General features: G+C 36.9%; 2 protein-coding genes across 2 annotated transcripts in view; one reads left to right on the forward strand and one right to left on the reverse strand.

Moving 5' to 3' along the window:
* Positions 1-2,898, forward strand: part of LOC114726158 (MADS-box protein AGL42-like) — a 35,299-nt gene extending 32,401 nt beyond the window's left edge. The window contains exon 6 of the mRNA XM_028912723.1: positions 2,575-2,898. Within this exon, the coding sequence (XP_028768556.1) occupies positions 2,575-2,898 (324 nt within the window). The remainder of the gene's footprint in view (positions 1-2,574) is intronic.
* A 7,389-nt stretch (positions 2,899-10,287) lies between these two features.
* Positions 10,288-11,415, reverse strand: LOC114726159 (uncharacterized). The gene is made up of 2 exons (XM_028912724.1): positions 10,981-11,415; positions 10,288-10,464 (listed from the first exon to the last, which is right to left on the reverse strand). Exons 1-2 carry the CDS (start codon positions 11,413-11,415, stop codon positions 10,288-10,290), a joined length of 612 nt encoding a protein of 203 aa, XP_028768557.1.
* Positions 11,416-12,578: the final 1,163 nt, after the last annotated feature.

Here is a 12,578-nt window from a genome sequence, read left to right on the forward strand (position 1 = left end):
GCATGTACATTTGATGTAGCTTCACGGGTTTGCATGGGGAGGATAAGTTGAGTTGACAAGTGAGAGAAGTGAGGGGAAGGAAATTGTAAAGGGATATTACGGTCAAAAAGTGAAATCGTTCACCTAAAGAATAATTTCACTTTTTGTTAGATAACATACAAATCGTTCTTAGCAAAAACAACTTAGCAAGAACAACTTATGTACAATTTGAAAATTGTTTAGCATATTGGTAAATACTTTTGAAATTGTAGTATTTTAGTATTTTTTGTTGTTGTGTATAGTATACCAGTAAAAAAGCCACTATATCTACCTAAGCAACATAACATATATATGCGTGGAAATAAGGGTGACTTGGTGAAACCAAACACACCTTAGTATCATGAAGTCGAAACTTGAACCTTTACATGCCAAAACATCATCAAAAAATCGGGAACACGCTTCAGCAAAGTCTTGATGTAATAGTATAGTATCTTATTTCGAAGGCTACTTAGATATTCCCCTTCCTACCGTAGCCTATAATGGCCGCATGCGTTGTTTATTTTATTTGGCTTCTTTTATGTTCTTCATCATTTTGAAAATGGAGATGCAAATTTTCCGGGCTAAGAAACACAACAAACATGAAAATATACAGAAACATATAATGGTAAATATAAATACTACCTCCGATACTCAATATAAGAGTTTGACTTTTAATTTAGTCTTAAATATAAGACTCTAATTTACTTTGTCTCTCATATTTATATTTTTTCCTCTGAAGTAGTCTTTGTAATAATTGTAAATATTAAAGGTTTTTATCAAATGTTAGAGCGTATTTGATTAGCAAGGGTATTTTAGAGAAGACAATACATATTTATTAGAAATAACTAATTTAACATACTTTCTTAATCTACTCAAATTAATCAACTAGCTTTTATATTAAAGACAAGAGGATCTATAATTATGAGGGAATATATGCTAGCTGATCCGAATTCATATGGTAAGCACTCAAACATACTCTTCTAGTCCTATTTATAAGTCATTTTTAATATGTTTCACACATATTAAGAAAAATCTAAAATTTCATTAACTCTTATTTAAAATTCAACAATTTTTTAACTTTATCCTTATTTAATACACATTATACCTTATGTAAACAAGGTTAACACTAATAAATAAAGGGTAAAATTATACAGCCATACAAAAAATTTCTCTCATCAGTGCCCTATAAATATGACAAAAAATATCTTCTCTTTCCATCTTATAAATAGGACCAGAAAAATAGATTCCAATGCACTAATAGCATTCGGCTTGCTAATTCTAACTGGCAATAATACCCTATAGCATCCTTTAGAGCCAGAAAAATAAGCCGAGCCAGTTTAGGCCTAAAAATTGTGAGAACAAGACTTGAAATTTTTCCCTTAAAATGAGAAACGAGCTTAAAAGAGCTAATCCTGTACGGCCGAGGCCCTTTTATAATTTTTAAAAAATTTTTATACAATTTTAATAATATTGGTTTTTTTATTGTTAATAATATTTTAGATATTTAGTTATTATTTTGGAATTAAAGTTCATAAAATAGTTCGATTCATTTGGTTTTGGACAATAATTTGTTCAATTAGTAGCTAAATGTTCATCGATTAACTAAACCGCAAGTGGACGGGTTACAAGTAATATAAAAAGTATCGTTCCCTCAGAGACTAAGGCTAGATGAGTTGAAAATCATAATTGTGTACTTGATTAGGTTAAGTGAAACAATTGTTGTAAAAGAGTTTGAGAAATGAAATTAGGAAAACAAAGGTTTAAAGCAGTATAAAATCAACTTGACCTTGAAACAATTAAGAGACTAGGGTTATTCTTCACTAAAGTACTTCATGAACTGGATTAATCACTTCTCAAGTAGTGCGTTACAATAAGTTCAGTTAGCCTGGGTTTGCAGAATTGATTAAGCTTTCTCAAGTCAAAACCAAATGTTTGCAATCACGATTAAAACACAGCAATCTCTTGCATTTGTTTGAAAAGGTTGCACTTTAAAAACCAAAACCCATTTAGTCTATGCTAGGTCAACAGATACATCTCTGTTCTATCAACAAACCGTCTATTTACTCAATTAAATTTCCGGACTAGCATGTTTTTACCAAAGTTCACATATTAACTGAACTTTCTCAAGTTAGACTAATCAAACAATCATTCTAAATGATGGCCAGACATAAGGAAGCATTAAGTTCAAAGTAAAAACAACTGAACATTATCATTAACACTGAAGAGATAGTAAAACCAAGTCTCAATCCATACAATAGATCAAAATAACCCTAGAAAAATGGATTTAGCTATACATATCGAGAAAAGAACTACAGCTATAAGAGTAGCTAGTAGTCATAGCAGAAACAAGAAGGGAAGAAGAAGAAAACCCAGAAAAATCAAGTTACAAACTTCGAATTTCTTCTAGCTTCAAGCCCAAAGATTCCAAGCTTCCAAAACTCCAAACCCTAGCAGAGCCAGCCTCCAAAATCACTCCAAAGTCGAAGTTTTTTTTCAAAAACCGAGTATCCCCCTCTATATGCCCTAATTTTTTAAGTTACAACATAAAACGCACAGCTGCGAGGGGTTAGGCGTCGTGGCGGATTCCTTCAGGCGCCGCAGTGCCTTTTACAGAATGGCTTTCCTTCGAGGCTAAGGCGCCGCGGCGCATGTGATAATTGGTCGTGGTGGATTATACCCAATAGGCTTCCTCCGAGACAGCTTGGGCGCCGCGACGGATTCAATAAGGCGCTGCGGCGCCTTTTACAGAGACGCACTCCTACTTCTCTGTTTGAGCCGCCGTGGCGTTTTCTCCTAGATGCCACGGCGGATGACTTCTTTTCAGCTCTTCTCAATTCCTTACTCTCCTCAGGCTTTGTTTCCTGCAAAATTGACTTTTAAACCCAATAAAAGAGCGCTAAATCAGCTTAACTCAGTAGGAATTTTCAGAAGTTATCACACCCCCAAACTTAGACTTTTGCTCGTCCTCGAGTAAAACAACAAACCAGTGACTAAGTAACAATTTGCACATCAAAGACTGTAGGAACAGTTATATCCTCATCAAATGCTCAAGAAAATATGCAGGATAGGAAATTACTGAATTACCCAAAGAAACAAGTTTCATGAGCTTAAAACAAACTTTCAATGATTTTGGAGTGTGAGTGTGTGTAGAGTCAATGAGCATCTCTTATGATACTGTCTCAGCGGAATGGGAGACTTTAGCCAACATACTAACCTTCAACCGCATCCTTTCATAAGCCTAACTTCTTCTCTCTTTCTATCTACAACTCACCCCATATACATTTGAAATCAAAGGGACTTTTCGGCTTATAACGTGGCCAAGAGGTAATGGCTTAGGAAAGAAAGGGAAAGTAGAGTATACAAATACTTTGAGATAAATAGATATTCAATAATCATAACCACTTTCATTCTCCCAAACTTCTACCACAATTATCTATATATAGATATATATATTTCTTTTTTTTGTTTTTTTGTTTTTTTGTTTTGGTTTTTTTTAAAGGACATTGAAAACAATAACTTACAGCTTAGTTCCTAACACTTTAAATTTTCAGAATAATTGACTAACCCTGCCAACCTTTCAAAATCTCCACATTTCATCAAACTCCTTATCCTTCCAACTTCCATTTATCTCAAAGCTAGGGACTTCATGGTTTTTCTCAATTGGTTTTGGGTTAGGAAGAGGTTAGGATTTGAAACAAAACTTGAACATATATACTTTTTTTTTTCCTTTCGGCTCAAAGTATGGGTTCAAAGGACAAAATCTATAAGGTCAGCCTGAAAGGCTCAAATGCATTTAAGAATTGCCCTAATCCTTTTTCAAATTCATACAGAACAAACCATAAACTTTGAGAAATCAGAAGAAGGTTCTGAAACAATTTAGTTGAAACAAAAGTATAGAGGCTAAATTATCCACTCAACCTCAACATAACCACTTGAAATGTCTTGACCCTTTTAGTGCATTAGTTTCTTCAAAATTAAAGAAACACAAGTTTTAACATCACAATTCAAGCATCAAAGAGCAATTCAAAACTTCCTATCAAGCATAGTAACTAAGCACTTTGTTCAATCATTGGACCATTCATACATTCTCAACTAACAACTTGCCACTTCAGCTCATCTTTAATAAAATCAACCGAGTAAAAATTTAAGCTGACAAATTTCTACTATTTCAACTGTTTCAAAATTTACTCAACAAAGCGACCTTTCAAAAATTTTGAAATTTAACCCTGTTATCCACAAAAATCAGTCCTCACCCCCAAACTTAAAACTGACAGTGTCCTCACTGTCAACAAGAGGAAGTAAAGATCAGGGCATGCAGGCATAATAAAAAAAAACAATATATTCGTTGCATGAAAGGTCAAAATTTTGCTTTTCTTTCTGTACAAGTATAGCAATATGCACAACTATCAATAGTATCGCCATCAGATAACCATAATGAAATCATCAATTACTAAAGGCATCCACAAATCAATCAATCAAAAGATTCGTTAACCATCCACATTTTCAATCATTTCTCAGCAGTTAACGCAGTTAATATCAACAGTGATAGATACTGTTCAAGAGTCACAATCAGTTCAACAGGCCATCAGTAGCCTTTTCAGAATCATAGAAGCAAACAACATCACACAAAATAGATCAAAACCCTAGAAAATGCAAAAACACACATAAAAACAAAAGCAACAACAGCAGCAGAAACGGCCCCAGCTAGTTATCATCCTCCTCCTCGGACTGCTGACCCCCCTGATCCTCATCACCCTCTGCAAATGGATCAACGGCCATATCATCGCCCGAGCCAATACCAGCCCCAGAAGTTCTAGCTTCATGTTCCTCTCTCGGTGACTAGGGGTGTTCACGGGACGGATCGGGACCGGGACAGGCCCGTCATGGTTCCGTCCCGATGAACAGTAACGGGACAGATTTTCTGTCCCGTGTCCCGGCTCGTCCCGGTCCCGGTCGGGACGGGACAGATCCGGGACGGGACCGGGACATCCCGAAATATATTTTTTTAATTTTTTTTAATTTTTTTAATTTTTTTTAATTTTTTTAAAAAAATCTGATTTTTTAATTATATTTTTTTGAGCTTAAATCTTATAAAAACATCTTTTTTATTTGTTTGGGCACTCTTAAACAAAAGCTCAAAATATTACATATAATAGTTATTAAAAACTCTAAACAAAAGCTTTTAACACAATAAAAACTTGCTAAAAAATCTAATCATCAATAATCTCAAATCATTAACAAATATAAAAACTCTAAATAAATATATCCATAGTTCCATACAATAGTCTCAAATCTTAAAAAAATATGAAAAAAATGATATTATATAAAAAGTTAAAAAAATTAAATTTTTTTTTTAAAAAAGGGACCGGGACGGGACGACCCCGTCCCGTGTCCCGTCCCGTCTCGGTCCCTTTTTTGTCTCGTCCCGGTTTGTCCCGTCCCGTCCCAATAAGACCGGGACCGGAACGGGCCGACCGGGACGGGCCGGCCTTGAACACCCCTATCGGTGACTCAGCCTCCGTGCTGGTATCTTCCATATCCGACGCGTCAATGTCCATTTTCCTTGCCATCTAGACTAACAGTTCTTCCATGCACTTTTGTCTACGTCTCCTGTGACGTATCTCTCTATCCAATTTCTCGTGGAGGAGATCCAAGCTTCGAGTGGTAGGGTTGACACTAGCACTGGCTTGAGCTTCCTGTTCCCTCCTATATTCCTCGGGAAACTGTTCAGCATACATGGCTTCAGTGATCCTTTGCTGTTCTCGTTCAGGAACCAAATTAGAGTAGTTGAATGGTGAAACAGGCTTGAACTTTTGATCTTTTTCTTTCTATTGTACCTCCGCTTTAGTTAACAGATCCGAGATGAGATGAGGCATGACGAGATTTGTGTTGTGGGCTCTGCTAGCATCCCATATGGCATCAAAAATTAATTTCCCTACATTCACAGTAGCTTTGATCATAAACAGATACATCAGAAGTGCCAGATTCCGTGGGGCTTCACTGAGATGAGTGGCGGCATAATGTTCCTTGTGATAATATGCAACCAAATTCTGGCCTCAGGTATCATGTCCTTCCGTATAATATATGCTTGGCCCCTCTTAGGTCTCACCCACATCTCATCAAAACCGGTGAGTGTTGCTGAGATTGCATCAAGAGGAATCTCCTTTTGATTGCTAAGATACCACTGATATTGGCACTTTTCAACCTCGGGAAGCTCATAGTGATCTCTAATGCGCTCTGGAGTAATGAGGACACGCTGGTATCGTATAAACATCTCATTACTCAAGTTTGTTGCCACCCTAATATAGAATTTCCTGACCAGCTTCTCATTCCCTTCGCTTCTGGGACCAATCAGATTTAAGAAGTTGAGCTTCCTTGCTTTTTTATAAAACCCAAATTTGTTTGTGCATGGAAATTCTCTTTCTTGATGCAACCCTCTTCTTTCAATAGGCTCTTTGATTGGAGGATCAGGGAGGTAGCATGGGCTTTCTTCCTCGGGGCCATTTGATTGTTACCTGCAAAGAGAAAGCAAAGCACACCACACACAAACTAAGCAAATAACACACCACAATCACAAAACAATCGACAAAGAAAAAAGAAGAAAACTAACCTAAAAACAAAGAAAATCTCTCCCCCAAACTTAAATCAAAGAGCCAGAACACAATCTCACCATTACTTAATCCCTTTCTAAACCTGAGTCATAAAATACCCTCAATTCAAACCAAGTTCACAAAGGTTCTCTTTTATCAAATAGTTTCAAAGTCAGACAACCATCAGTAGCTGCCAATTTAAACTATTTTCACTAAATCAGAATAACATTTCCAAATCAGTTACAAGTGAAAAAGAATAACATAACTTGGGTAATGAACCGGTGTTATTTGAAAATTTAGACAAGCACCTCATTTTCTCAAATCAGTTCCAAGCTATGATCACTCAATTTCACAAGTATTACATTTTCATCAGTACATGTTCACAGGTAGTTAGGCAATGTGGAATTATCACCTAACCACAATGCAACCTCAGAGAATCAAAATGCCCCCATCTAGAGTTCAAAAATCATCTAACCACAATGCACAACCCTAGCAATACCCATCTCCAGTGAAACTAAACTAAAATAAAATAAATAAAAGAGCAAGAAAGAACAAACCTCCAGCAGACGAACAAGGGAGGGAAAGCGCCGAAACACTCAAGTAGAAAAACCGGCGGTGCTGAAGAGGGGTTAAGGAGGCGCCAAAAATGAGAGTGTGGAGGAGATATTGCGATGGAGATAGGAATGGGGGTCAACGGTGAGAGGAAATAGAAGATTGGCACCGACGATGAGGGAGAGAAGGGCGAATGGCGGCGAGGGAGAAATAGATGACAGGCGGCAGCTAAGTGGAAAAAATTGTTCAGCGAGGGAGAGGGTGTCACACCTTACTATAATATTGACTTAGGTTCCTTTCAAAATCATTTTTGACCACATTGGATGGTCTTGGGCTCACTTTTTACCATAAAAACGCTAATTTTCGGATTTTTACTGTTCATCGGGTAAAAATCCAGTTTTTCTGGCCCAACTTCAAAAATTCATAACTTATTCTAAAAAAATCCAATTTGGGTGGTTCAAAATTCTACTTAAAGCTCTTTAAGTCCTCTTTCAAGGAAAAATAATCTCATTGTCCAATTATTTATGAGAAAGCGTCAGGTTTTTGAGAAAACAACACTGTCCATTTGCCAAAAACCCTGATGTCCAGATTCTGACCATTAACTTTGAAAAATCATTATAAATCGTATACTGGTCCATTTTTAACGTATTAGATATCAATTTGAAGCTCAGGATGTCATCTTTCATCATGCCAAATTTTACGATTTAATGCGTTTGGAAACATAATCAAAAAGTCACGTGAACCGGTCAGGGTCAGTGTGCTTCCAGCACTGTTAGTTTAATATTTACATAACCAAAATAAGCTCACAAATTTTGTGGCTAAACTCCACAAATCAACCTTCAATCTGCAGCTTCCCTTTTGAAGATTCAGGCCCTAAAATGTTACATGATTCTTGGGGGATGAGATTTTTGGAAATCCCAGTAGTAAATTAACCAACTATATCACCAAGCAAGCATCATTATTATGCATGATCACATTAGCTACTATGGATGAACTAACATGCTTATCATTTGGCAAACTCAATCATGCAAAGGCCAAAGCAAGATACTATAAAGAGCAGCCACATAACAATCAAGAGAGCTCAATCACAATAATAGCAATTAACCATACAATAATCAACAATGCTAGTTAGTGGTAGTAGCTAGGTTTAACTTACTACCTTGCTTCAAAAGTCTTAGCCTTTCTTCCTTCTCCTCTTTCCCTTGGCAAATATCAAACCCTAACCATGTGATTCAACAAAAATGGCAGCAAGAATCATTATCCAACCATGAAAAAGCAAGAACATACATCAAAATGATTCTTGAACCATAAAGTTCCCTCCTTTGTTCACTAGTTTTAGATTTGGTTCTCTTTAACCCTAAAAATCACTCCTTAACTTGTTCCTACATGGATTTTCATGTAGATTCCAAAAATGGGCTTAGATTTGTGAAAATAAAACTGATTCTTCCAGCCACAAACCGACCAAACCACTAGAGGTTTTGACCCAAAATTTTCAGCTTTGCTTTTAGGCTTCCAACACTTGTTTCTTTTAGTCTACCCTACACCATTCCTCATTTTAAGCATCATGGAAGCCTTAAAACAATGAAAAACTCATCCTAGGGTCCAGTTCTTCACTTGGCCAAAAATAACTCTCACAACAACAACCATGAAAAATGCTTTAAAATCACTTAAACTCACCTGCCAACACTAGGATCTAGCTTGTGTTGCTGTGTCTTAGCAAGTGTTATGATCAAAACTTCTTTTCCCTTTTTATCAATCAGTTTGGTCCACATTAAGAGAGGGAAGAGACAGATTTTAAACCATAAAAATGAAAGAAACCAAAGAAAGAACACTTCTAGGACCAAGATCTAACCTTGAAACCTTGCTAGGATGATCAAAAGTGCTCCCTTTCTCCTTGTTTCCTCTCAAACTCTCTCTTTTTCTCTATTTTTCTCCCTTGCACGAAATGAACATCTGAAAATGGGGAGAGAAGAGCTTGATTAAGGCTTCAAAATATCCCAACCACCTTCTTTAATGATAGTCCAAGTGTCATTACCCTACTAAGTCTTGATTCCTCTCTCTTAATTAACATAATTCCAAATGAAATTATTTACTAAAGTCAAAATCCTCTCCATTCATGGAATGACACTTGGCTAATTCAAATCTTCTCCTTCAAGAGCTTGACACATGGCTCAATAGGATCCCTTGGATTTGCAAGACACCAATCTTGCTTTATCGGTATACTTTAGGCTCTGAGTTTAACTTCTTTTTTATAATTACAGTAACTTAGTCTCTGTAATTATTTTCTATCAGATCCTTAATTTATTCTCCTCATTATTGTCTTCCCAAATTGTCCTCTTTGTCTCAAAATTAATTTCCTAATATTTAAATAAAAAGGAAAATTAATTTCCTTCTCTTTAGGGATTTTTCCACTTTTCACATTTATTTGGAAAAATCTTGGACACTTGAGGGTTTCCATTTAATTCCATAATTCCTTATAATTCCTTGGGATCTCATAGGAATTTTCTTGGAATTTTATTCCTCTTAAAATATTTATTTGGAATTTTCCAAATAAAATCCCTCAATTAGCCTAAATCACCCTTAAATTCTCTTATAATTTCTCTAAGGGTAATTTGGTCATAAAACCAACTTTATAATTTCATATAACTCTCAAAGGATATTATCCCTATTTTTCCTTAATTTTTCATGGCTCGAAAATATTTTTCCTTATTTACATTTGACCAATTTTCTTTAATTAGTCAATTTCCTATAATTGGCTTGGAAAATTACTGTAATTATTTTCTACCAAAATTCTTTGACTTTTCCTTATTACTTTTAATCCTCAATAATTTGAGAATATTTCTTGTCTCCAATTATCATAATACTGGATGTGACAGAGGGAGAGAATGATCTGCGGGTTTTGAATGGATCGAAGGAGGGGGTAATTTCGAATAGGAAAGGGGGGTTTGAATGTGGTAAGGAGAGTGAAAAGACCAAAGGGTTAGGGTTTTAAAATTAAAACAACGAATCTACCCTCAAAACCGGTCAGATACACAAGGGCAAATTGGGTATTGAGAGAAATGAGTAAGGTTAAAATGGGGAACACAAAGAAGGAGTTCAGAAATTGCGAGAAGGCGCCGCGGTAGATTCACCAAGGCGCCGCGGCGCCTTTTACAAAACTGCAGACGCTGGTTAAAGTAATCGCGCTGCGGCATCTATGCCCAAACATTGCGGCAGTTTTTACCAAGACGGTCTGAAAACCATGGACGAAGGCACCGCGGCGGATTAATGCAGGGGCCGCGGCGCCTATTACAGGGAGAAGATTCTGAAACAGATGAGAAGCCACAGCTTCTTATCAAATGCGCCGCAGCGCCTCATACAGAGAAGGCCTAACATGAAAAATTAAAAAACACTAACTGGACCTACCACAATCAAACACCCTACACACAATAAAACAAGACTAAACACAAGCACAAATATTAAAAACCAACACAACACAAACAACCACATAAAAAACAAAACCCACAAGCCTCAATTTAACACAAATTCAAACCAATCAAGGTTAAGGCCATTGCTGGAGATTAAGGTTAGGTGCACTTCTCTGGTTACGCTAATTAGAAATCAACCACTCCTACTGAGCTCCAAAGTTTGAGGAATAAACCAAAAGGCCTACAAAAACAAAGATCAAACGTAAATCTACCAAAACAAAACCGAAATAAAAAGAAACACATCAAAGGCAAGTTTAGAGCTTGGGTTGCCTCCCAAGTAGCGCTTGGTTTATAGTCTTCAGCCTGACTCTTCAGCTCTGTTATGATTGTTCAGCAAAGTAGATCGTAGAGACTTGACGATCCACCTTTCTACCCCAATAATGCTTTAAATGATGGCCATTTGCATGAAATCTTTCACCCTTTTCATTTTCCAGCTCCACCGCACCATGGTTAGCAGCTTGTACCACAGTGAATGGCCCTGACCAGCGTGATTTGAGTTTGTCTGGAAATAATCTCAATTTTGAATTATGAAGTAACACCTTTTGCCCCGCTTTAAAGACCTTAGGGATAATTTTCTGATCATGATACTTCTTGGTCCGTTTCTTATAGAGCCTTGCACTTTCATAAGCATTAAGGCGAAATTCCTCCAATTTATTTAGTTGAAGGAGCCTTTTTGCACCAGCAGCTTGAAAGTCAAGATTGAGCTTTTTTATGGCCCAGTAAGCTCCATGTTCCAATTCTACAGGCAAATGACATGCTTTTCCGAACACCAACCGATAGGGAGACATCCCAATCGGAGTTTTATATGCTGTCCTGTAGGCCTAAAGAGCATCATCCAGTTTTAATGACCAATCTTTTCTTGTTGCACCTACTACCTTCTCAAGAATACTTTTGATCTCCCGGTTGGATATTTCTGCTTGGCCATTTGACTGAGGATGATAAACCAAAGTTACCCTATGCTTTACACCATATTTCTTCATCAGAGCTTGAAATTGGTGATTGCAAAAGTGAGAACCGCCATCACTAATGATAGCCCGTGGTGCTCCAAATCTAGTGAAGATGTTTTTCTTTAAGAATTTGATCACCGTTTTAGCATCACTGGCTACACATGCAGTAGCTTCAACCCATTTCGAGACATAGTCCACAGCAACCAGAATGTACTCTTGATTGAGAGACTTTGGAAATGGGCCCATGAAATCAATCCCCCATACATCAAAGAGTTCAACTTCCAGAATATTATTCAGAGGCATTTCATTCCTTCTTGATATGTTTCCCACTCGTTGACACCGATCACATCGGATCACAAAGGCATATGCATCTTTAAATAGTAAAGGCCAATGAAAACCACTTTGAAGGACTTTAGCAGCAGTTTTCTCTCCTCTAAAGTGCCCGCCATAGGCTGAAGAGTGGCAACACTCTAGAATATCTTGCTACTCAACTTCCAGAACACATCTTCTTATCATCTGATCGGCACATCTTTTGAACAAGTACGGTTCTTCCTAGAAGTACATATTTGCATCGTGAAGAAATTTCCTCTTTTGGTGGGAGTTAAGATCTAGTGGCAGAGTTCCACAAACCAGATAATTAACCAGATCTACATACTATGGAGTAGTTGAGTCATCCATAAAGAATAAGCATTCATCGGGAAAAGCTGCAATGATCTCTTGACAATGATCATGTTGAGTTTCACTACTTAATTGAGATAGATGATCTGCCGCTTGGTTCTCAGTGCCTTTCCTATCAACAATTTCCAAGTCAAATTCTTGAAGCAAAAGGATCCAGTGAATCAGGCGTGCTTTGGAATCTTTCTTGGTAAACAGATACTTTAGGGCAGAGTGGTCTGTATAGATAGTCACTTTGGTGCCTACAATATAAGACTGAAATTTCTCACAAGCAAACACCACTGCAAGCAATTCTTTCTCTGTAGTAGTGTAGTTAAGTTGGGCATCAT

This window comes from Neltuma alba, unplaced genomic scaffold (genome assembly GCF_004799145.2).
Source record: "Neltuma alba isolate B1F8T4 unplaced genomic scaffold, ASM479914v2 tig00012343_pilon, whole genome shotgun sequence".
Classification (NCBI taxonomy): Eukaryota; Viridiplantae; Streptophyta; class Magnoliopsida; order Fabales; family Fabaceae; genus Neltuma; species Neltuma alba.